Here is a 26,730-nt window from a genome sequence, read left to right as displayed (position 1 = left end):
CGGCAGAATTCTAGTCTTAGAACCAGGAGCTTATCCTGCAGTGTAAAATCGGCACGAACAGCACCATGCGGCGTGCCAGAGGGCGCTGCTTCTTACTGCAGTTCGATTAGATTTTCTAAGTGAGCGCCAATTTTCTCAATGCAGGCAGAGGCAACCTGTCACAAGTGCCCACGTTGAGAAATCTCTCGCGGGTGGTGGTCTATCGTTCGTTTCTCTCACTCAGCAACTTACTGTTGGCAAGCCATGCGCAAGAAAAATTCCACAATGCTGCAGTTGGCTGAGTTTTTGCCGAACTCCATGTTCTAAGCGGGCAAAACTCTGCTGGCAGAGCAGAGTTTACCATACACCCCATGTCATTGCTAACAAGTGTTAAGACATGGCTTTTTCAGTGGGTTTATCCCCAGACTTTTAGATTTTTGGCCTCCTGTTTTTGGGACTCTGGGCAGTTTACCAGTGCTATAGTGCATACGCTCTAGGTAAATTGTGTTATGGATTGGTGTTTCCATGATTGGCATATTTAATTTACTGGTAAGTCCCTAAAACAGTGCACTGTGTGCGCCCAGGGCCTGTAAATCAAAAGCTGCTAGTGGGCCAGCAGCACTGATTGTGCCACCCACATGAGCAGCCTGTAAATGTAACTCAGACCTGCCAATGCAGTGTCTGCGCACAGTTTGTCACTGCCATGTCGACCTGGCAAGTGCATCCACCTGCCAGGTCACAACCTTCCCTTTTCTTACATGCAATTCACCCCTAAGGTAGGGCCAAGGTACCCCTGGGGGCAGGGTGCAGTGTATGTGAAAGGTAGAACATGCCCTGATGAGCGTTTCATGTCCAGATAGTCAAATACTGCCAATTTTGATTATCACTATTGAAAGGCTATCTGTCCCATAGGATAGAATGTGAGTTTATTCATAACATCTTATAAATATAACTTCCCATTAGGACAAGATAGAAAGATGGAGTTTAGTATGCCTGAACTAAGAATATAAAAATGCATCGTTTAGTAAAGATTATTTTTATATAGCGTGTTTGATAATACCACTTTTAGAAAGTGGGTATTTTCTTTCTTAGCCATCTGTGTGCCTCTGCTGGTTTGTGGAGTGACTATCTAGCTTTTGAATGGCTGGGGATGTGCATTCTCTCAGACTGCCACTGAGGAGGAGGGGGGGGGGGGGGGTTGGAGGGAGTCCTGCCTTTCCTGGATGAGTCCGGGCTGGGCTGAATAGACCTGGGCTGCATTTAGAGTAAGGGGGGGGGGGGGAGATTTCATTCATGTCTCCACCTCCTGCCAGGCAGCTACATCGGAGAGGGCATAACTGGTTTTGGCTGGGCAAAGAGCTTCTCTGCCACCAGAGAATAAAGGAATTTGTGCTATAAAAGGTGGAGCCCAGACCCTAGAACTCTAGATTACTGCTGAACTAAGGAAGAAGGGCTTGAAAAGCTGTCAGGAGAAACTGCCACTTTGCTGAGTGCTCTGCTGTGTTCGCCTGCTGCTTCTGTCTGGGGCGGGGAAAGGACTGGAGAAACTGCCAATTTGCTGAGTGCTGTGTTCGCCTGCTGCTTCTGTCTGGGGCGGGGAAAGGACTGCAGTGTACTTTCATCATCCTGTTAGAGTTTTCTCCAAGAGCTTGCAGTAAAGCTTGCCTCCTCTTGGAAGTCTCAGTGATAAGCTTGCAGTAAAGCTTGCCTCCTCTTGGAAGTCTCAGTGATAGAAAGACTTCAGAGAGAAATGCTGGAATCAAGGAACCTGCTAAGACGAAGAGCTGCCAGGAGGAGTAACGTCCCTTTGCTGTGTTGTTTCTTTGTTGGGTTGGCCTGCAGTTGCTGCTTATTCCTTGGGCAGTAACTGGACGAATGAATTTCTCACTTGTGCCCAGTATCTCCGAGGGCTTGAAGTAGAGCTTGCCTCCTGTTCTGAAGTCTCAGGGACTGCAAAGACTTCACCAACCTCAGGGTGCCGCTTCTGGAATCGCTGTTTGTTGCCACAGAAAAGGGAAATGTAACCGACTCCATCGCTGGCTGTGTCCTGACCGTACCGCAGAGGGTACCGCCCGCATCTCACACCGCAACCCTGGTCTCACCGACGACCGCTGCCACCAATGAGCCGCTGCTTGCACCATGACCTGTGGACACTGCGCCCCGCACCGCTTCAGTTCGTCATCCTGGTCTCACCGTTGCTGCTGCTGACTTAGACACCCGTGACTGTATCGTGGCTGGGGATACCACTCAGTTTCACGACGCACGGCCTCATCTCACAGAGCCGTCCGGGCTGACCGACACTAGCTCACGCTAACCGGCCCGACGCTAGCACCGCAACCTGCCAGCACCACCTCGCAACGTAAGCCTTGGTCTCACCGATGTTGTCTGGACAATTGCCACCGAGCTGCTGCCTGCACCACATTGTGAGGGCACCGCACCCTGCACCACTTCCATTTTGCGATGCAGCAGCGACAGTTGCCACAACCGGCTCACACCAATGTGCCAGACACAACGAGAAAGGTACTGTTCATGCTTTCGCTGGCCCGTACGAACGCGGTCGGCTGGAACTGTTCGACTGTTTGTTGCATTGCAGTAGCCCCGGACAGAGCTACTGACTCGTAAGAACTATGTTTTTGTGATATTTCTACAATTTTTGGGATATCTTGCAAAGTATATATGTTTAAATACTACATGTTGGATTATCGTTTTAGGTCTAGTTTTGGATATATAAAAATATTGGATATTTTTCTAAAATGGTGTGGTGTCCTTTTGTAGTGCTTTCACTGTATTACTGTTGGTTATGTTTACAAACTGCCTCAGAGATGAGCCTGACAGCTCGTGCCAAGCTACCAAGGGGGTGAGCAAGGGTTATTTTAGGAGTGCAACTCCCTTACCCTGACTAGGAAGAAGGGTCCTACTTAGACAAAGGTGTAAACCATCGCCAACTAGAGACCCCCATTTCTAACACCAAGACTAACATTGTAGCCAATACTAGTAACTGATTGCATGCAGCAAATACTTAAAATAAACAACGTGCATGTTGTGGTCTGTCAGATAATTGTGCACTGGTTAGCTAATCAAATCATGCATAAGCTTATTGTCTGTGGCACATACTATCCCCTAGCGTCCATAAACAAAGACGTGGGGCCCATAAGACACAGATTTGCTGTAGCAACCATTTGGGTCAGTTTTAACCACAGGCAAGAATAAACTGAATTTGACTAGGTTGCATAAACACAGAATGTGTAACCTGTTTTATAAGAAACTATTAAATATGTAGATTCTAGTGAGTAGTTGCACGTTGAATGGCAGTAAGAAACCCCACCAACACCTCCAAAAAAGCCATTATATATGGACCAGCTCAGTCTTTCCCAATCAACACAGCCTTCAGTATATTCCAACAAACCCTTCTCCAAAGCTGTAAGACTCCACTGCAAAATGAACGTCACAATCCTAATCATACAGTTCTATATCAGAAATCCATCCCCACTTGCAGCACTCAAAATCCCACTAACAGCATTCGCTCCAAGATATGCCGCACAGAAATGTTGCCGGCATTATTTAAGCCTTTCAATTTTACTTTTATAGGTAAATGGAAAGTATGCCAGGTGTTAATTGGTGCACACAATTTGACAATTTACCCGCTAGTATTAGTGTTTTTACATACATAACAGTGTAGGAGGCACCATCACCAAACACTTCATAACATGTACAGTTCATAATACCAATAGTTATTTACTCAAAAGAATTCATGATAATATGTATGAATAGTGAGGAAATATGAATTCTGTGATCAGTTATGTCCCCTATCGTAGACCCCAACGGCTCCATGTGCCTGCTATAAGTACATGTATGTTCCCTCCTGCTCCAGTTTTGAAGACGCAAATATATGTGCGTCCACCGTCAACATGTCCTCTTTCAGATCCGCCATGAATGGGTCAAATATTCCATTCCTAAGTATGAAAGGCCACCGACTTTATGTGGTTCACTTCCCACATTTCACAGATTCAGGAGAGTAGGCCCGAATTCTGTCATCAAGCCTTTTCCTGCCTTCTGCTTCTGAAAGCTCCAGTCTGAGCCTGCATCTGTGACCATGAACTTTGTCTTACTCCTTGCGCGGCTAACGGTGCCTGATCCAGCCTGTCGCCTGCCAAAAAACTGTATTTCACCTTCGAGATTATCTCCTTCGCTCCTCATCCGATGCATTCCTGTCTAGCAGTTTAGGTAAACATTCCTCCAGCTATCGTGCAAAGGGCCAGGCCTCGCTGTCCTCATGCAAGTAATTCATAGCCCCGTTACCATGGAATATTCCTACCCCCTCGCATCTAGTGTAGACACTTATACACGCACTAACAGTCAGTATAGTCAGTATAGAATAAGATTCTATCCTAAGAGACCTTTCCTTTTGGATAACACAGTTCTTTAAACATAGGATATTAGATATGATTTGGAATTAGGTTGACATAACCCCAGACTTCTGTCTCCACATGTAGAGCTAAATGTCAAGTCCCCTTCACCCTCTAGTTGCACGTCAATCACACGTCATGCGGCTGCGTGCGCATCTTTGCCAAACATTTCTGCTGACATTGCAGGATTCTTTTATGGATCCACCCACTTGTGACATCATGTTTAATGACGTTTCTTGAATTACGCCCTCTATTAGCTACGTATGCACCTTTTATCAGCTGTTACGCCTCTTGCATCTGTTTCACTGTAATGTATTTTCTATAAAACTGCCTATCTGTCAATAATATATGCTCCCTTCCTTCCTGAACTTTCGTGGTGATGGAATAGAAGGCCCACAATTCGAATTGTCTTCCTTTTTATAGGAATAAAGCATTTTTAAACCTCCAATACCACGGATTCTGCCTCTTATATTTACTGAGTTATTCTTGATAGACTTTACCGCATAAAAAATAGTACCGGTAACGAAATATTTACCACATAAATTGGCGCCCGAATAGGGACACTTTCTCATCTCACGCGCCGGCGGTGCGTTACAGGCCCGGTCTCCTGCCACAGCTGAACGGACAAAAACGCGTACCTGCAGGATTTCCTGCATCTCCCTCCGGCCAAGCGGGGACGACTGAGGCTGCGATCAACACCCAGACGAGGCGGTGAGAAGTGCGAACTATCCCGACCAGAGCCTAGCTGAGAGAGCAAGATCCGAGGTATACAGAGTCCCGCCAGGTTCCGAAGTTCCGAGTCGAGTCCAGTCCGGTCCAGTTTCAGTTCCGTTCCGAGGCCTTCCGTTCCGAGCTACCCGGTGAGTACCATTATCGGGGAGGCATTTTACGTGCACATAGTCTGTGCCGGTCAAGACGGGTTTGGGTACACAAATCCGGTCTGCACTGTTTTAGCAGTGTATCTGTACTGTTTAGCAGTATATATAGTAATATAGTATGTCTTGCATATAAATAAGTATCATCTAGTGTCAGTATTATGTCAGTAACTAGTTTTCTATTAGTTATCATTGTTCGTTAAAAACTGTTAAAATGTTAAAATGTTTTAAATACGTTCTATATATTGTGGTGTGAATGACTGTTCATTATTGTGTTTTCTTGTATAAAGTGTGTTCTAGAAACAAGATCTAAAAATGCCGCTTTTTTCGAAACTAAGACAGATCAAAACTAGAAAAGGTGTACTCGAAGAAGCTGTTCCCATTCCACCTAGGGATACTCCAGGATACTTTATGTATCATAAGCATGGTCTAGATGCCGTATTATTTCTTGATTTATGGGTGGACTACACCAAAGAATTACCAGAGAGTCAGAGATGGCCCGCAGCGGGGACCTGGGATGCAGATTGCATCATGAGAGTAGAAGAAGAATTATGGAAAAAGAAAGCCAGACAGTCACAGAAAGATGCCATTGAATTATGGCGTAAAGAATCATACAGACGTACAGAAAAAGCACACAGACAGGAAGAGAAAGGTAGAGAGAATTCAAATAAAACTTGAGAAAATCTATTACTTGAGGAAGGTACTCGAGTAAACTCAGAACAAGTAGATAGACAAAGAAACGCCCTTATGAATGGTATGTATCCACTTCTGGCCGAAGGGTTACCTAAGGCTACTCAGGAAATACCAAAAGACCTGCCACCTCCATTGTTTCCGATAAAAGCACATCCCAAAACAGCAAAGGACGTTTTTCTTTCGTCCTATTTAGATGACGCAGCTCCCGAGTATGCTAATGCCATACCACCCACACCGCTTGCCGATGGTGTTCAACACCAAGAGCATCCGTCTGTATCCCCGCAATTACAAACTCCTACACAAGTTCCAACAGATCCGTCCGTTTCTACAGTTTTTCCCGCATCTACAATCTCCATCCTACGCCCAACGAATCCTTTCGTGCCTAGCACCTCAGACGGTGCTACAGGAGGTACGACAGACATGTTTGCCACTCCGCCGCGAAATAAACAGACTCTTAGAGATTTAGCCCTCCAACGTACGCCCAAACTAGCAACTCCCGACGTGCTTAAGGAACTTCTAGTAGATTGTAGATATGATCCTGTGCCCGGTAAACGGGACGAAATGCTGCTGTCATCATTACGTATTCGACGAGCTGCAATATATTTAACGAAGCTACCAGGAATGACTACACATTTAGAAAATATGTATCACTTTGTCCAGTCAGGGCGAGGTCCTGAAAGTATTAGCAGAGCCATGGAGTACCAGAAAGCGGAGGTACAGGGACAACTGTTACGTTTCCTCATAAACTGTGTAATCAGAAATCAAGACCGGCCTGGGGTAAATCCAGAAGAAATGCAAAAACTTGTCACTTGGGGCCAGAATATATCAGAAGGGAGACATGATAAACAGTTATGTATAGTAGCTATGTACCGAAAGATCCGCAAAGAAGTAGAACGAATACACGAAGAAAGATTAGAGGTAGACGCCGCTGACCTAAACAGAGAAGAGGAGGAGCAAGAGTCAGAGCAAGTAGAAACGATGGCTTATGTAGGTAGAGGAAGACCCCATAATAATACCAGAGGTTTTAATGATCCGGTACGTCCAATACGTCCAGAATATAATAGACATTTTCCAAACCCTATGTTAAATACAAAATCCCCCGAACACTTATTCCAAGCCGCTGATAAATTACTCCGAGATCGAAGGGGGTACCGTATGCTCGATTCCATGGACGAACAAGAATTAGCCAGGTCAGCAGTACAATGGGCTGACAGTCCCGGCGAATACAATGATGATGTACTTGCACACACGTTTCTGAACCTTGACCCGTACGAACAGCGTTTAGCTAGTATATACATGATCCAACACCTCCTTATATTATATAAAAGCCAACACTCCGATCCAGGACCCTTACCTGACATATTGACAGAACTACTCACGAACATATGGAAAGGGTCAGGTACTGATTTGATTAAGGAAATTCTAGAATCCCGAAACCAATATTTAAATTTCGTATGCCCAGAACACGTTCCAGTTCCCATTATGGGAAGAAAAATGTATCACATAGATAGACAGAACCCGTTACGCGAAGTGCACCCAATTAGAGGTGCCGGTGATAATTTTACACGCGTATTTGTGTACACGCCTATAACTAAACTAGAATTATTAGAAATGAAGAAAGTAGTACCCAGCCATGACAAAGACCCAGCAGGTTTCCACCGTGAGATAAAAGACATGTTACTCATGGGAGAGTATACCTACCCCGACATTATGAAAATATTAAAAGTCCTATTACCCGCCGGTGTTTATGAAAAACTCAAAGAAAAAGAATGGGAGGTGGGAGACCAAAAGATAGATTGGACAGCATTAGAAAACGAAGAAAAGGCCCGAGCTGCAGGAGCAGGGCTTGGGGAAAAGACTACAGCACTAGCAGGATTACTAATACAGGTACTGCCACGTTTATTAACTACGAAAAAGGAAGACTGGGGTGCAATCTCAGCCTGTAAACAAAAGCCAGACGAAGATACTAGTGATTTATATTCCCGATTTGAAAAATGTTTTGGTATAAATAGTGGCATAAAAGCCAGTAGTGAGTCATACCCACATCTGTTTGTGACAAAATTAGTTGAAAATTCTCTGATACAAGTTAAGAATAGAGTATTGAAATTCGAAAGTACCTGGCAAGGTAATACCCCATCACAGATGCTACAGATGTTACAATATCATCACAATAGAATTAGAGAAGAACAAGAACACGAACAAAGACGTATGAAAGATATAAAAATGAAAATGCTTGTTGCACAGTCAGTTCCAGCCGATAGTCATCAAAAGGGTGATTCCGCGGGCCCTGCGAAAGGGACATGCAACTATTGTAAACAACCAGGTCATTATATACACGATTGTCCAGTCCTGAAACATAATATTGCTACAGGTAGAACACATGAGACCACGTCCACCTAGACAGGATCAGAATCAACAACAAATACCTCAGCATGCACAACCTAGGTTAGCTCCGCAACAATTAGCTCCGCAACAGGGAGCTCCACAACAGACTATAGCACCACCAAAAGCGCAGCCCATTGCTGCAACACAAGCAACGACACAACAGATGTATCAGTATGCACAAGCAGATTATCCCGATTATCAGCGATACTCATGAGATAGCCTAGAGAGGGAAGTTGGCTTACCCCTTATTGAGGTTCCTGTAGACCAAGAGGGACCTTATGTACATAGTGAACTATTAGGGGAAGACAGAAAGTTTTTACTTGATACAGGGGCAAGCAGAACAACTATAAGACGTAGTGAAGTTCCAGGGGCACCCCTCTCAGGCTCACAGAATATTTCCCTTGGATTCTCAGGAAAACCTATAATTAATGACGTAACACAACCTCTTCCACTTACAGTCGGTCCATTGACACATACTACAGATTTATTGCTTACTAAATCATGTCCAGAAAACTTGTTAGGCATAAAAACATTGAAAGCTCTAGGAGCTATAATATGTTGTTCTCCGGAAGGAGTACGACTATTTTTACGTGACTTTAAAGGTCACTACGTATCCAGAGACATGGATCACCGACTGCAGAATTTACCTACACATTTATGGGCACAAGGCCCCACTGATGTTGGTTGCATGAACATTACACCATATCGAGTTACACTGAAAACAGGAATAGTACTACCACGAATGCGACAATACAAGTTACCCCCCGATGCTGTTGTGGCTTTGCTGCAAATCATTGACGAGCTCATTACACAAGGAGTGGTTGTCGAAACTGACTCCAATGTATGTAATTCTCCGATAATTCCGATTCTTAAAAGAACGGATCCAAAAGCTCCACCAGTATATCGATTAGTTATTGATCTGCGCGAATTAAATAAATGTATTGTGCCACAATACCCCGTGGTCCCAGATATCTCTTCATTACTCACAGCTATTGACTCAGAAGCAACGTTCTTCACTGTAATTGATCTCAAGAATGCTTTCTTTAGTGTCCCAATTGATCCGGAAAGTCAATATTTATTCGGATTTAGTTTAAATGGACGAAGTTTTAAATTCACACGCGCACCTCAAGGATTTACAGAAAGCCCCAGCATCTATAGCCAAGCACTGAAACGAGAACTTGACAGTATCCACATGCCAGTTAACACTGCCTTGCTTCAATATGTCGATGATCTGCTGATCACCGCTCGAAGCGAACATGAATGCGAAAAAGCGTCACTGATGGTTTTAAAATTTTTGGCTGACAAGGGGCACAAGGTGTCCCCTTCTAAGCTGCAATTCTGTGTCCAGCAAGTTGTTTACCTTGGGCACTCGCTGTCCAAGGAGGGAAGGCAGCTTACATCCGACCGAATCCAGTTAATCGCTAACATGCCACCACCCAAGACACAAAAGGAGGTACGGGCTTTTATAGGCCTCACTTCATACTGTAGGCAGTGGATCCCTCAATATGCATTTCTAGCAAAACCACTCATCCAGTTGACAACACAGGAGGCAGCCACATCGACTGTCCTCCCTTGGACTCAAGAACATACACACGCCTTTGAAAGTTTAAAGAAAGCTTTATGCCAAGCACCTGTCCTAGCAACACCATGTTACAGTAAACAGTTTACACTCTTCGTTACAGAACGCGAAGGTACTGCTTTGTCAGTACTCACTCAGGAACTAGCAGGATCACATAAACCATGTGCTTATTTCTCTAGTACATTAGATCCAGTAGCTCAGGCTCTTCCTGCGTGCCTGAAATCAGTGGCAGCAACAGCTTTAGCAATCAGACAAAGCGATGCCATAGTGTTAGGACATCCATTGACAGTACAAGTACCCCACGCAGTAGAGGTTCTCTTGAACCGCACACAAACACAACACTTGACTATAGCGAGACTCACCGGTTACGAATTAACATTGTTTCAGCCACATATAGAAATCAGACGTTGTAATACGTTAAATCCTGCCACACTGTTACCAGTGAGCGGAACAGATCCATTGGCACATGATTGTGTTGAAGTTATTACTATCACGACGAAACCCAGACAAGACTTGACAGACATCCCTTTGTCAGATCCAGACTTGACATTGTATGTAGATGGGTCATGTATGAGAACAAGTACAGGAGAGCTAGTGGCCGCTTACGCAGTCACAACAGACACTGAAGTCATTGAAACAAATTGTATTAACACTTTGTCAGCTCAAGCAGCAGAGCTCACCGCTCTGACACAAGCCTGTATTCAAGCCACAAACAAAAAGGTCAACATATACACAGATTCACGTTATGCCTTCGGAGTCGTCCATGACTTCGGCGTACTGTGGCGAGAGAGAGGTTATTTAACTTCTCACGGTGCCCACATCCAACACGGACCCCTCATTCAAGCCCTATTAGATGCGATTCATCTACCTACTGAAATATCGATTATGAAATGCAAAGCCCATACAAAAGTTACCGATATCATTTCTCAGGGTAATGACCTAACTGACAGAACAGACTCTCACAATTGACGCGACAAAGACAATAGTCCCGACACTAACACATTGCATGACAGTTAAGGATCCCGCCCTTGATGTAATTGACATACAGACACATGCTACACCAGAAGAAATAAAGAAATGGACTGAATTAGGAGGGATCCAAACAGATCAAGGATGGATGACGAAGGAAAAATCTATATGGTTTCTTCCAGACTCTATGGTCCAAGTCATCATTAACACAATACATAGTCCAGCACACCTAGGAGAGAAAGCTATGCTAGACAGCATTCAACACATTTGGTTCAACAAACACTTGCGAGCCGCAGCTAAACAAAAGGTTCGTACCTGTATGATATGTTGTCAGTTTAATCCAGGTAAAAGCATCTCCGTAGAACAGGGTGGATTTCAAACTCCCGATCATGCTTTTGAAGTCCTCCAGATGGATTATATCCAGATGGAACGATGTCGAGGATTCAAATATGTTCTCGTAGTTGTCTGTGCTCTTTCCCGTTGGACAGAAGCATACCCGGTTTCAGATTACACTGCCCCGACTACTGCCAAACAGTTAGTTCGAGAATTCTTCCCACGGTATGGTTTACCACGTGTTGTCTACTCAGATAACGGCCAGCCGTTCTCATCCGAACTAATGAAACACGTTTCCCTTCTATTAGGCTATCAATGGAAATTTCACTGTGTCCGACATCCCGAGGCAGCAGGTCTCGTAGACCGCCATAATCAAACTCTGAAAATTAGATTGTCCAAAATATGTAGAGAAAAAGGAGTCGATTGGATAGTAGCCTTACCAGTTGCGCTCTTTTACATGAGAATGGTAGCACATTCTCGAACAGGGCTATCCCCGTATGAGGTGATCTTCGGTAGACCACCAAATATGTGGGGGACGCCTATACCTCGTAAAATCACTGACGTTGACTGTAATATGCTGACAGATTACCTGGCTTCCTTGATGTCTGCACTACAATCTTGTCGTTCACAGGTATCCGCAGCTTTTCCCGATAATACTGAGGTGAAGCCCCATGACGTGGTTCCTGGTGACCTGGTGCTAGTCAGGAACTTTGACCGGAAGACCCAACTGGATCCTAGGTGGAAGTCACCGAAGTTGGTTTTACTCACCACAAGGACAGCCGTGAAAATCGAGGGAAGAAAAGGGTGGTTGCACTCGAGTCATATCAAGAAATTTTATGGACTACCACCCGGTGTAGATACTCAACCCTGTATTCCCTCACAAACAGACTCAAAGCTCCCCTTGGTTGAGCAATCCAACTCAGAAATTTATAAACTAAAATTGAGGTCTAGTAAGTCAGACAATTTGATTGTTTAAGTCCTCTCCAAGGTGAATCGGTTGAATTTGTCCCTGACATGTATCCTCTAGACCGGAATAGAGAAAGAAATCATCAGATGCAGCTCAAGAAGCATGCGTATTGTAAATCATTTCGTAGTCACTGTACAGTAACGTTATTAATTTTGTTTTTTCTAAGTCTTCTGATCATTATTTTCAGCATACTATTGCATATGTATTATCCTATTCTTAAGCGTGCTTATAATATAACTGCAGAACATTCTTTTAGTGAATTTCCTCCGCATGAGTTGTCATATAGATTTGCGCTGCGCAACAACACATTCATTAGTATGTTACATCATTCCCATCAAACCAGCAATGCCACAAATTGTTGGATATGTGGCCGACTCCCTCCCTATCAGAACTATAAGGGAGTTTTGCCCCTCTTTCCATATCCGTTCACACACAATGGCTCCTGTGGAGCATGGTTTAGTTTGATCAATACCCTAGATTCAAATTCCGCAGTTTATCAAGACAACTGGGTATGGGGAAACCTGAACATAGTTTTGCTTAAAGTCTGCTACCCTAACAAGGAGGGACTTCCCAAAAGAACAGGAACTGATCTAGAAAATGAAGTATATGGATTAGGTAATTTTACACTTAACCTCATGATCCTGAACGTTGAATCTGAAGCTACACCAATCTTGCCCACCATGTCAGTATTCCCAGTAAAAGGGGAATTATGTATAAGAAAGAATGGTTCCATACACATGGGTCACAGTAAATGCACCACTGTAATAAAATTCAGTGATCAAGGCAAGTCTACATTTAGAGCTTCCCATCATTCCTACTTCATATGTGGCCAGACCGCATATATATGTCTACCTCTAGATTGGGATGGTACCTGTTACATAGCATTCCTTCTGCCACCTGTTTTCCTAGCTCCTCCTGATTATCATAGAAATACTCATTTAGTACACAATAGACAGCAGAGAGATCTCCCAATTGTCGATTACACCGAAACGGCATGGGAAAAATACACAGATTTCAATAAAGGTTTCTTTCCCTATATAGGTACAGTAACTAATAGTAAGCTGATACGTAGATTAACCAGAACCCTTGAAGCAGTAGTGAACGAAACTATTTCCGCCTTAGGCAATTTAACAGAAGAGCAGTCTGCTATGCGGATTGTTGTGCTTCAAAATCGTCTTGTCCTTGATGTCATCCTGGCCGATAGGGGCGGAGCTTGTAGGGTCATCGGATCAAGTTGCTGCATTTTCATCCCAGAAAATTCGCCGTCAGTATATAAAGCCATAACTCGCCTTCATAAGATTGTAAGCCAGATACACCAGAGTCCAGGCACCTGGACTTGGTCCGGTTGGTTCTGGGGCGTGTTGTCAGCCTGGGGATGGAGAATACTATCCTTCCTAGGTATTGGCTTTCTCATACTATTCAGTTGCTGCTTATGTCTACAAAGTGGGCCAGCGATTTGTGGTCTGTGTGCCACCTCGTGTATCCCACATCCAAGTTCTCGTTCGAGATCCCGGAAGAAGAAAGAAGAACAAATGATGCTATATGAACAGATCGATGGATTGATGAAGATCGATATCTCCTGAGGGTCCGAAGGGGACAAGGAGGGAATGAGGAAATATGAATTCTGTGATCAGTTATGTCCCCTATCGTAGACCCCAACGGCTCCATGTGCCTGCTATAAGTACATGTATGTTCCCTCCTGCTCCAGTTTTGAAGACGCAAATATATGTGCGTCCACCGTCAACATGTCCACTTTCAGATCCGCCATGAATGGGTCAAATATTCCATTCCTAAGTATGAAAGGCCACCGACTTTATGTGGTTCACTTCCCACATTTCACAGATTCAGGCGAGTAGGCCCGAATTCTGTCATCAAGCCTTTTCCTGCCTTCTGCTTCTGAAAGCTCCAGTCTGAGCCTGCATCTGTGACCATGAACTTTGTCTTACTCTTTGCGCGGCTAACGGTGCCTGATCCAGCCTGTCGCCTGCCAAAAAACTGTATTTCACCTTCGAGATTATCTCCTTCGCTCCTCATCCGATGCATTCCTGTCTAGCAGTTTAGGTAAACATTCCTCCAGCTATCGTGCAAAGGGCCATGCCTCGCTGTCCTCATGCAAGTAATTCATAGCCCCGTTACCATGGAATATTCCTACCCCCTCGCATCTAGTGTAGACACTTAGACGCTTGTACACGCACTAACAGTCAGTATAGTCAGTATAGAATAAGATTCTATCCTAAGAGACCTTTCCTTTTGGATAACACAGTTCTTTAAACATAGGATATTAGATATGATTTGGAATTAGGTTGACATAACCCCAGACTTCTGTCTCCACATGTAGAGCTAAATGTCAAGTCCCCTTCACCCTCTAGTTGCACGTCAATCACACGTCATGCGGCTGCGCGCGCATCTTTGCCAAACATTTCTGCTGACATTGCAGGATTCTTTTATGGATCCACCCACTTGTGACATCATGTTTAATGACGTTTCTTGAATTACGCCCTCTATTAGCTACGTATGCACCTTTTATCAGCTGTTACGCCTCTTGCATCTGTTTCACTGTAATGTATTTTCTATAAAACTGCCTGTCAATAATATATGCTCCCTTCCTTCCTGAACTTTCGTGGTGATGGAATAGAAGGCCCACAATTCGAATTGTCTTCCTTTTTATAGGAATAAAGCATTTTTAAACCTCCAATACCACGGATTCTGCCTCTTATATTTACTGAGTTATTCTTGATAGACTTTACCGCATAAAAAATAGTACCGGTAACGAAATATTTACCACAATAGAACAGTCACTTTGGTTGGTTATTGTCCATAGCACAATCCAGACTCATTTTATTATTTTTCACTATTGAAAGCCCTCCTTTCAGTTAACATGCGTTTCACAATCATCTGCTTTATCCAGGCTTCAACTTCCATGTGAACTTCACAATCAGTTCTTAGAATAATCGTTCCTAAAGTGCAGGTTTTTGTACCAAACGTGTATGCAGATGTCTTCCTCATATACCCCCACAAGATCCGATCAACCGCTTTCAAGCCATTTTCCCCATGCTTTAGAAGATATTACTATTGCAAGCAGCAAAGTCTGTTAAATGTCAGAACATATGATACAACTACACCTGTTTCCAGCGTAGTTCACTCACTACATGCGACAGAACACCGCCTCATTCCAAAAGCACACCACAAATGTCAGATAGATATCACGCTGCTCCCAACCAAGTGATAAACAAAACACATTAGGCTAACCTAACGCACTTCTGACAGCGCAGACAAGCCACATATCTGACAATACCATGGACGACCAACTTAACTCAAACCACTTCTGGTCAACCACTGGTACGATAAAGGATGAAGCCCTCTTATTTAAATTGTGTGGTTGAGCAATATACTACAACGAAATCACAGGTGAGCCACTTAATGAACCATTGTATGAACTCATAGCTCAATCTACACTTTCACAACGGACTAAAGACGACTCTGGAGGATAAACTAGAACACAATACTCCTGAGCCATAGACGTACAACGAGTCAGTCCAAAAAGAAGCACAGAAATGAGTGGAAGCACACCCCAGACATACAATACACTAGGAGGCCATACAAGCAGAAGAGGAGTGCTATATATATATATATATATATATATATATATATGTTCATAACACCTGCATACCATGAATCAGTATACCTCTAAAACCACAATGGATGCGGAGTAAATCCACCACCGTAGCTCAGCAAATCTAAAAGAGGAACCGTTCTAAATCATCAACCTTCTACCAACCTCTACCCCAGTGGTCTTCTAATGTTTTTTTGGGCACTCTCGTGAAATGTCATTGGGCCCCCCAAAATTGAATTTTCGCACTTTTTATAAAGTGGTTAATGCTCAAAGCAAAATAAACAATTTTAGTTGGGGCACATCTTCTAACAAAAACTGATATTAATTAGTGGTTTTCATTTTATCACAACAAACATATGCAGTATGAAACATAGCAGGCAAGCCAAATATTTCAAGCAAAATGAGACAGATGGGCTCTTTAACAGCCATACAAAAATTTCCATATGAGAAAGAAGAAATATATCATAGAAAAAATAGACCAAACTTAATATTTAAAATAAATTTTATTTAAACTGATAATTTTTGCCTTTGATTTTTCCCATTAACATAGCTTGCTAGTAAGAACCCCAAGTTATTTGTGTGTGACGCCTTCATCGAGCCCTAGCCTATTAGCCAAAAGAAAATGCTGGTTTTTGAGCCCATACGTAGAATATTCTAAGTTAAATCACAAACTCATAAAAGTAGTCCACTGCTGTCTAAAATACTGCGACTGGCTGAAGAGGTTGCATAGGACATTAGGCAGTTACTAGCAAATGTATCATTTTTAGGTCGAGCCTAGCGCATGCGCTGCTTGCTCGACTTTTAGTAGGGGGTAAAAAAAAGTGCTACCCACAAGCTTTGTGGCCTAATGCTTGCGTGCACGTGCGCGTTAACGCGCGCAGCCGCCATCTGCCTTTCTTGACTCATTAAGCCTTCAAGCCATCATGGCTCATTAAGTGATTTCCCTCGTAGCGTGCGCGCACACAACTCCCTCAGCCTCTCTCTCCCGCTGCAGCCCTCCCATCTATGCATTCCGCGCGGCCAATGCTTGTGCTATAATCGCAGCACCTGCGTTTTACTTTTAACCTTAAAAGTAAAGCGCGGGTGCAGCGATTAAAACAAAAGTAAAGAAAAATGTTTTTTTCTATTTCTTTACTTTTGCTATAATCGCGGCACCCGCGCTTTATGTGCCGCGATTATAGCAAAAGTAAACATACTTATAAGGTCCCAAAAGAGAGACCTATTGGCTATGCCAATGCTTGTTTTAAATTTCAAACATTGCAATTATCCTTTTAAAAAGGATAATAACACCACCCAATTGGCACCAACTCTCATCTAGTACACAACATACAAGACATATCATCCCATAAGAACGGTTGCTGATTATTCTACTTTTCACTAAATGCATGAGATCTCAAAAACACGAACACATTTAATTGTACAGAGAAAAGAAAGCACATGTGATTAACCTACTACATATTTACCTCTAGGTTCTGGATTAGCCTGCTACTCGCTGCAATGCAAAAACAACAGTTGATGGACAAAATGCAGAACAATGTCATACATTCACCCCGGTACTCGCCTGTCAGGGTGTGGTAGCAGTTATATAAATACAATTTAAAATTACAAATCCCAGCACTGAGATTCAATGTGAAGCATGTTTGCACTCCCTAGGAGAAAGTTAAATGCTCCTCTTGGCAAATTTCCATGCCCCCTCACTCCACGAAGGGCAAGAGCACAGTTTAAAGATAACTGATCTATCCCCTCTTAACTCACCATCCTAACTTCCTACCAAGCAAATTATTACACTATACCTAGACCTCAATGTAAAACACTTCCCAAACTATTTCATGACCCGTAACCATTCGATCCCCTTTGGTGATCTCTCTGGCCACCCCTTATCTGTATTTGGTGCCCTAATCTAAACCACCTCTCACTACCCCAATCATCGACCACTGCCCCATATAGATCCAACTACTCCAGTCCTCCTCCACAGGCAACGCCCAACAATCATCGCTCTAATTAATCTTCTTTTATCACCAATCAGACAATTACGTACAATAAACCCCCATTAGCACAATCCGCCGCTAAAATGTATCTGCCTACACAACCAATTGCCCACACCTCATCTAGTTAAACTGCAGCCTTCTAATGAAAGACCTCTTGACACAATTCACCAAGAATATCCATCTTCTCCACCGATGCACTTGATCTGCCCTATGCCACAAATTAAACTTCGCCTGTATGACCGTTTTTGAGCTCCGGCTTACATGTTTAAAGGTAAGCTACAAATTACAAAACGTAACGCACTGTTGGATAAAATACCATGGAGTGGGTGTAGAGGTTGTGTAGGATACAAGAGCACTTGGAAACTACTGACACATTTAACATGTCAAACATTGTAGCAACGACTTTTGAAAAAGAAAAATTACTTAAAGTTCATGCTCGGTCACGTCAAAAAATTTACTTTTTTTATCAGATGCGAAGGACGGAGTTGGTAGGGATTTATTTGATTCTCCCATTAAACCTAGCCAGGAAATAACATACAAGGATTGGTTAAGCCAACAGGACTCGCACTTGGGACCGATTTGCTTTGTCAATGGTTTTAGCCTGTGCAACAGCATCCCCTACTAATACGCTTGCCTACAAAATGATACAGACAAGTCTTCTCTTTTTAATTACTGGTCCGAGTTGGACCAGTAACTAAAAAGAGAAAAAATGAGAGAAAAGTTTTTAAAGCGAGTTGGAAACAACGTGGGTGGAACCAACATAGGGCACAATAAGCTGAAGCAATAGGTAGGGATGTCTAATGGGCGAAAAACTAAAGCGTGTATGCGGTTGGGCGAGAAGGCAACATGAGGGGAGTGGGAAAAAGCACACGGACGAGAGAGGACACGAAACATGGCAAAGAGAGTAGACTGCGGAGCGCTTAACATAGCACCGTATTTACATTACACATTCAGGCACGGGGAGATTAAGTGATTTGCCCAGAATCACAGGATGTGGACGCGACCTCGAGGCTCGAACTCTGGTTTCCTGCACCAAAGTCGGCAGCGTAGCCGTTCTGCCTACCACGGATTTTTCTGCACCTGATCCCCTCAACTATGGTACTCTTGACGCGACCACCAATAAGTATTCTCCCTCCAACCAGACATGTAGCCCCCTCTCACCAAGCATCGCAAGCCTCCTCTCTGTTACACTCCATGCTGCTCAAACGACCGGCTCCTTCCTTCCTGTGACCTCCAGCGCGGACTGCCCCGTACGTAACGTGCTAGCCGGGATGGCGTCACATCCGGAATGCCACATGGGTCTCTTGCCTGAATACAAAACACTTCTCTTTACTCTGTTATGATTCTACGTTGTAATGCAAGTAAGGTAAGAAAACTCAGGTGCGGCAGATTAGACCGTGACTTTCTTAAATTCGGTCCACTGAATCACGCACAGTTATGACTGGCAAGTAATGAAAGAAGGACTAAAGGAGAGATCGTGGTCTTTCCACTTCCAAAACATGGAGGACAGTTTAGCGGCCATCTTGGAACTACTTTATCACTCTAACGGACAGAACGGGGTGGAGCGTGGGATAAGTACGGTTAAAAACGTATAAGCAGTTCTAAAATTATTTAATGAATCAAACACAAAGAATCAAAGCTATAAAACACTACTAGTAAAGGAAGGCAACACATAGCTGCCAAGGTTTCAGATTGCTATGTGTGACATTTTTATAATTTCTGTGTAATTATGAGTGACATTTCAAGTACTATGTGATAGTTTCTCATGAGCAAAATCAAGCAGGAAGATGAGGGGGTCGTATAGATAGCAGAAATGACACCCATTTGAGTATAGCTGCTAATGTTTCAGATTTCTTATGTTATGTGTGACATTTTCATACATTCAGTGTATTTATGAGAGTTATTCAATGACTAAATGTGTGGCACTTTCTTACGACCAAAATCATGCAATGAAGTCCATGGAAATAGACAAATATCAGAAATCACACACATTTGAGCAACAAGAAATTCGAACTCTGCAGCAGTTGCTTCTAAAGCTATTTTTTGATTTCCCCAAAAAATCAGCACCCTCCACCCCAACCTCAGCTTCAGGTGCAGCTGAACCACATGTAACAAAGGGGTCATCATCTCTCTGACAAAAACTGCAACCCACTGAGCTATCCACATATATTACAGTTCAATAAAATACAGTATGCTGGTAGACTTTCTTTCAGTAAGCATATTAACCCTCTGGGATACTTAATAGTTAGAGTGAAAACTGAAACTGCCACTAGATACAACTCTGACCTCTCTGCAGCGGGAACATTAATCACCTGACTTATCTCTGACATAAGTCTCACTGCGCTGGGAAAATAAAGGCTGCTGCTTCAATGTGCCACACTGTCAAGCAAGGATATTAAACACTTTGCTCTAATAAATCATAAAAGCTGCTAGTTTAGACAAAACTTCCACCTTAGATGGCCCTGCATTTACAGCACAGACAGACAATGTTAGTGTGCCCATTTCCAAGGCGCTATGCCCCCTGCCATTCTCGTAACAAACATACCAAATGTCATCAGTAGAAGATTAATAAATTAATATCCGACTTACCTGAATCTCTTGACAGCTGTCAGAATGATCCATGGAGAGGAGCTGCTGGCCTGGCACTGCAGAGATATCTAGCCTGTCTCCTCTTCAGAGAGTTAGAGAGCGAGCCATGCTGACCTGCCTTAGCCTGTGGCACCTGCTCTCACTATGAGACTCATGCGGGCGTGCTGAGTTTGGGGCAAAAGTTGCGCTCTGCCTGGGCAGGGCAAAGCAACAGAACATGTCAAGGTAAGGAGGAAGTGAGCAGGTGGTCAATCCTTGAACACCGGCTCCTCCTTTAACTCTGGGCCATGCAGCAGGAGATTTCCTGGGTGTCTTGGGGCCCGGTTGGCAGGTAGGAAATTCAACATCCTGCCACAGAATGCGCAGCGACTGGCCACGGCTCCTCTGCAGCAATGTGTCGATGTGGGGACTTGACGTGACCCGGTGAAAAGTAACAGAAAGCAAGTTTGGCGGCGCTAGTTTAAAGAGCGTCTTGCTATAATAAAGAAAGCCTTCTATGCCACAAAAAACAGACCGGGTATTTGGTGTATTTCATTAGGAAGATAGGTGTCTGCAGAGAGCAGTTAGAGACAAGCTTGCAGCGTCTCCTCAATAGTATTATCCGGGCACCGACCCTCCCGCAAGGAGAAAGTACTGGAAGTGTTTGAATCCTCAATCCGCCGCCCTTGCTTGCCCCTGATAACATTTCTATATTGAAAGCAATACGCTGCACTGACTTTCCACTACCTGGAAGTGCTGCACTTTTTCAAATCAAACGAGCACACTACAGCAGGCACAATCAATATTACAAGATAATTTTTGAACAGTGGCTATTTTTTGACAGTAGCCGCCCGCTCACTAGTCGCGCCGTAATGACCTTAATTATGTTGAGCGCGTGAATTTCTGTTACACACTGTAGCAGCTTATACCTGCAGACTCGCCCCCAAGCCTGCCTGAAGCAGAGTGCACAGCACGCTGGTGTCAGTCTGACTGTGACAGAAATTAATCAGTCACTGACACTGGTCTTGATCTGGCCGCCCTCGCCTCCCCGCCGGTACCGGAACGCTGGGGGGGGGAGGGGGTTATTCTATTGCACAGACTGAGACAGTCGGCAGCGCACCGAGGAGTTGACTCTCAGATTGAGTCCCCCGCCGCTTCTGACAGATCTACCTCACTTCCTCTTTCTTCAGGACCTTGACGAGGCACTCATTTTTATGGTCACATCCGGATTTAATCCCGGGCCTCCGTGGTGTGCCACAGCCAGTAGCACCCACTGCTGAGGGCAGGCACCCCCCCTCTTGATAATTGGAGCAGTGTGAGTCAATCTCAGTTGTGCTGTCTGAAAACCGCGCAGCGCCGCGGGCCGGCGCAGGCACGAGAGGCTGGCTCCCGGGCAGATTTGTTACATTGTAGCACTCTCAGCCATTCCAGAGCTGAGAGTTGACATTTAACTATTAACTTACTGAACCCAGCTGTAGCTGCCAGCACGTCTGTGGGGAGCAGCAGAGCCAGAGCAGCGTGCGCTGGCTCCCTGCCTAGCCAGAGTTTCAGAGTGGCACAAATGCGTGACAATGCATTTCAGTGCGGTGATGCGGAACACCACACTGAAATGCGTGAGCGTGACACCTGATGCGTGATACTTAGCAGGCCTGGCAACATATAGTAAAGGAAGTGTACCCGTAATGTTTGTAATAAAATCAAATGATATAATCATATGTGCCTACCTTAAATGAATTTATTTATTTATGCAATTTTATATAGCTCGGACTTTACCCAAAGGTGTCAGAGCGCTTTACAATAGAGTCAAGGAACGTGGTACAGGAGTAAACCCGTTAACCCAGTTGAGACCGGGTGAAGTATAATAACAAAGCAACAATGTCTCAACCAGTAATCATTAGGAAGACAATTATAATAAGTGCATAAATCACTGAAGGAGGGAAAACAGGAGACCAAGATAGGGAATAAAGGTTGTTATTTAGCAAGTAGTTATAGCAGCACTACATTACAAATGGATTAGAGTAACCAAACAACCAATTGTGCACTGATATTGATCGCCCCTAACTCCCATTGTGATAGCTTCACTGTGGGAGGGCGGGCCGGATAAACAGACGCGGAGGCTGAATATAGTGAGCCAGTGGATAGGTCTTTATTGGTATGGCAGTTGATATGGCCGGTGGATCAGATATCAGGGACTCTTGATGGGGTCTTAGGACCTCTTCCGCTTCTTTCTCTTCTCGACGGTCTCCACCTCCGGTTGCTTGCTCTGGGCTGGTCGGGATGGATTCCCCAGGGAGGCTCATGAGAGGGATAGAGAAAAAACGAAAGGCCGTCAGGGAGATTGTCCTATCTGGACTACGATAAGAAAGATAGATCCGGCACCGCACCCGTGCGTTTAGGGGATGGCAGGTTTAGGACACTGTATCTAGGGTTTAGGGTGGAGTAAGGAATTCCAAGACCCAATCACCAACCTCGTCGCAGGCCCTCGGAAAGGGGGGGGGGCGTTTTGTAGCTTTAGAGAAATAGTGAGGAAGGGAGAAGAGAGACGTTCTCTACTGCAGCACTGTACCACCACCACAATACACTACACCCTGTGTTCCTGTAACCACCCTCCTCCCGTTACCCCTGTCTACCACCCTCTTCCCAGTCCCGTTTCCCCGTAGTTTAGCCACTCACCGGCCCCGCCGCAACACTTCCTGGTTGCGGCCGCTCTCCAGCCTCCTCCTGTGGGGTCCACCAGTCCTCGCACCACGCTTCGTCCGAGACCTCCGCTGCTTCCTCCTCTTCTGTACTCTGTCGCGTCGCGCTCACTCCTCGCTGCTCCGGTTCCCCGTTCCGCTGTTCCACGCTCTCCGCTTCTCTTCTTTCTCCTTCAGGTTCCCGCTCCACCTTCGCTGCTTCCTCCGTCTCCCGTCTCTCTCCGGCACAAGTGCCCCCGTCTCCTGTAGTAGTCCTTCTTTTCTCCTGCAGTAAAGAAGGACATCCGGGTTTAGTCCCTCCCCCTTCCGGGTCACTCCTGTCGGCGCCAGGACCTGCTCGAATCTGAGGGTCACGGGGCGGGGCCAGCCTCCGTAATGGTGTTTGCCACTCGGGTGAGTTCTCGTGGACGGTTTCCCCGGGCTGAGTCCACAGGTAGGATCGGGGAAGGGGCGTTGGCACGGCAATGTTCGCGGGCCTCTCACATCCCTTTTCCCTTGCTGTCTTGCTAGTGGGGGTGTCACAGGGATAGCGGGAAAGGAAGTCCACGTTGGTTTGGTCTGCACCTTTTCTATGCAGGGTGTGGAATCTATACGGTTGCAAGGACAAAAACCACCGTAATATTCTTTCATTGTGTCCTTTATTTCGGGCGAGCCATTCCAAGGGGGCAAGGGGGCATGGTCAGTAAAAAGGGTGAATTCCCGTCCCTCGAGATAGTATTTCAGGGAGTCAATAGCCCACTTGATGGCTAGGGCTTCTTTTTCGATTACGGCGTAGTTCCGTTCCCGGGGGTATAGTTTCCTGCTAAGGTACAAGATGGGTTTTTCTTCCCCTTGGTCGTTCTTTTGGGATAACACAGCCCCCAAACCCTGATCCGATGCATCAGTCTGGAGTATAAACGGTAAGGAGAAGTCAGGACTGGCTAACACCGTGTCTGCTGTCAGGGAGGATTTTAAGGCGTGAAAGGACTGTACTACCTCGGGGCTGGGATCCCTCAGTCTGGCTTCGGTTTTCACGGACTTTCGCAGTAGGTCGGTGAGAGGGGCGGCTATGTGGGAGAATCGAGGAATAAACCTCCTGTAGTAACCTAGTAACCCCAGGAATGCTCTAAGTGCTTTGGCGGAAAGGGGGAAGGGTATCTGGGATATGGCTGCCAGTTTTTTATCTTGGGGCCTGATCATACCTTCTCCTAATAAGTAGCCGAGATATTGCACCGTGTGGGCAGCTAAGTGGCTTTTTGCCGGATTGATTCTGAACCCATGTTTCCCCAAGGTTTGGACCACTGCATATAGATGGGACAGATGCTGCTCCCAGGTTTCGCTATACACTATGATGTCATCAATATATGCCCCGGCATATCCTTCGTGGGGTCGTAGGATGAGATTCATAGCCCGCTGAAATGTAGCGGGAGCTCCATGTAAACCAAAAGGTAACATAACAAATTGATATAGGCCATCAGGGGTGGAAAATGCTGTTTTCTCTCGGTCTTGATTGCGCAGGGGGATTTGCCAGTACCCTTTGCACAAATCAAGGGTACTGACATACTTAGCTCTTCCTATCCTCTCCACCATTTCATCTACCCGGGGTAAGGGGTAGGTATCGAACTCCGACACCTTATTGACTTCCCTAAAGTCAATGCAGAAACGCACCGAACCATCAGGTTTCGGTACGAGCACAATAGGTGAGTTCCACTCGCTCACCGAGGGTTCTATGACCCCCATTTGCAACATTTGGTGAACTTCACTGCGTATGACCTGTCGGCGGGCCTCGGGGATACGATAAGGTCTTAGGCGTACTACCTTCCCGGGGATGGTTTTGAGGGCGTGTTCCACCACAGAGGTCTTTCCCGGAGTGTTGGAAAATACATCTTGTAACGGTAGTAGGGATTTTATCAGTACAGTTGCGTTGTCGCCTGGCACCTCCCTGTCTATACACTGGCAGTATAAGGGGGCTTGGGTTTCTTTTAGGGAGGTTAAGACAGGAAGGGGTCCCTCCCACTTCTTTAACAGATTTACGTGATACACCTGGGATGTACCTCTCTGTTTATCCAACTCGAGTTTATAGGTAACAGGGGTCACTTTTTCTAAAATCACATAGGGTCCCTGCCACTGACCCAACAGCTTGTGGTCAGAAGAAGTCATCATCAGGAGTACAGCATCCCCTACATCGAAGGATCTCTCCTTTGTGTTTTTGTTGTATTGGGATCTTTGCGCCATTTGGGCTTTCTCCATGTTATTTCGAACGATAGTACAGATCTGCCCTAGATGGGTTTTCAATTTAGTGGCGTAGTCAATCAGGGGTGTACTACTGTTAGGTTCGGTTTCCCAGGCCTCACGTGCCATGTCTAATAGGGATCTGGGTTGGCGTCCGTATAATAATTCAAAGGGGGAAAACCCTGTGCTTTTTTGGGTTTGGCAGCGGATGGCATACAAGGCTAGGGGTAACAGATCCTCCCACCGCTTGGTTTCCAGGTCGAGGAGTTTTTTTAGGGTGGTTTTCAGAGTGGCGTTGTAACGCTCCACCAACCCATCCGTTTGGGGGTGGTATGCTGCTGTTCTAATTTGCTTGATCCCTAACTGGGTACACACCTGTTTCATGACTTTTGACATAAACGGGGTTCCTTGATCCGTAAGGACCTCTTTTGAGAATCCCACCCGGGAAAACACTGTAATCATGGCTTTTGCTATGGCCGTGGCGTTTGGGTGTCGTAGTGCTATGGCCTCGGGGAACCGCGTCGCGTAATCGACGAGAATCAGCACATACCGACACCCGCTTCGGGAGGGTAAGAGGGGACCAATGATGTCCATACCCACTCGACAGAACGGTTCATCGAGAATGGGCAGGGGTTGTAAGGGAGCTCGGGGAGGGCGGTACCGGCTATTTTTTTGACATACCGGGCACTCCCTACAATACATCTTTACTTTCTTGTAAATCCCTGGCCAGTAGAACTGTCGGGTTATTAACTGCTCCGTTTTTTCCTCCCCGAAATGCCCCCCTAATAGATGACTGTGCGCCAAATAGAGGACTTTATCTTGGAAAAGGGAAGGGATCAATAACTGGGGGTTGCTGTTGGGGTCTGCCTTCCGATAAAGAAGCCCATTTCTGACAAAGAAATAAGGACATACGTGCAAGGGATCTTCCTGTGTCAGGGCTTTACTCCAGGCTTCCTGCAGTACCGGGTCTTCCTGTTGGGCGGTATGGAACTGGCGATTATGTTCCCACGGATTTTCTATAGGGGTCGCTGGGAGTGCGCATATGGTTTTCCCTTTTTCCTTTCTTTTTTGGTTTCGGGATCTCCGGGGTTTGGATGGGGGCCACTCGTGATTTTCCTCTTGTGCAAAAGGGGCCGTGTTCAACCATTCCTTGTCAGACAGCGGGGCTTCCTGGAGTAAAGCGGGCAAATGAGGATAGTCATTCCCTAAGATGATCTGTTCTGGGAGGCGCTGAATGAGGCCCACTTTCAACGCGGACCCCGGATCTGTGGAGGTTTGAACCCGGACATGGGTTGTGGGATAAGTTTTAGTGTCTCCATGAACGCATTGGATGTTCACAGTCCCTTCCACCGGTCCGATTCGGGTTCCTAAATCCTGGGGCCGTATCACGCTCTGTCGACATCCAGTATCCGCAAGGGCCGTCATCCGTTGTCCGTTGACAACCACTTCACAGCGATAAGGAGGGATC

General features: G+C 45.2%; 2 protein-coding genes and 1 non-coding gene across 12 annotated transcripts in view; 1 reads left to right on the top strand and 2 right to left on the bottom strand.

Annotated features, from left to right (window-relative positions):
- Positions 1-19,264, bottom strand: part of TBRG4 (transforming growth factor beta regulator 4) — a 79,437-nt gene extending 60,173 nt beyond the window's left edge. For 2 of the 5 annotated variants that reach the window (XM_085628560.1, XM_085628564.1), the window contains exons 1-2: positions 18,949-19,056; positions 17,263-17,291 (exon numbers count right to left, since the gene is read on the bottom strand). In XM_085628560.1, the coding sequence (XP_085484686.1) occupies positions 17,263-17,291; positions 18,949-18,955 (36 nt within the window). In that variant the 5' untranslated portion in view covers positions 18,956-19,056. Of the gene's footprint in view, positions 1-17,262; positions 17,292-18,948 lie in introns of all 5 variants that reach the window. The other 3 variants (XM_085628561.1, XM_085628563.1, XM_085628562.1) reach the window with 3 other exon arrangements.
- On the bottom strand, positions 3,075-3,210 carry LOC146796159 (small nucleolar RNA SNORA5). Its single transcript, XR_014970292.1, has one exon. It is a non-coding gene; the product is annotated as a small nucleolar RNA SNORA5 (small nucleolar RNA).
- Positions 19,059-26,730, top strand: part of LOC146796157 (uncharacterized) — a 171,760-nt gene continuing 164,088 nt past the window's right edge. For all 6 annotated transcript variants that reach the window (XR_014969547.1, XR_014969548.1, XR_014969545.1 and 3 more), the window contains exon 1: positions 19,059-19,153. The gene's annotated coding sequence lies outside the window, so the exon portion shown is untranslated. The remainder of the gene's footprint in view (positions 19,154-26,730) is intronic.

The sequence above is a fragment of the Triturus cristatus genome, chromosome 10 (assembly GCF_964204655.1).
Source record: "Triturus cristatus chromosome 10, aTriCri1.1, whole genome shotgun sequence".
Classification (NCBI taxonomy): Eukaryota; Metazoa; Chordata; class Amphibia; order Caudata; family Salamandridae; genus Triturus; species Triturus cristatus.
This window is presented reverse-complemented; position numbering and strand designations above follow the sequence as displayed.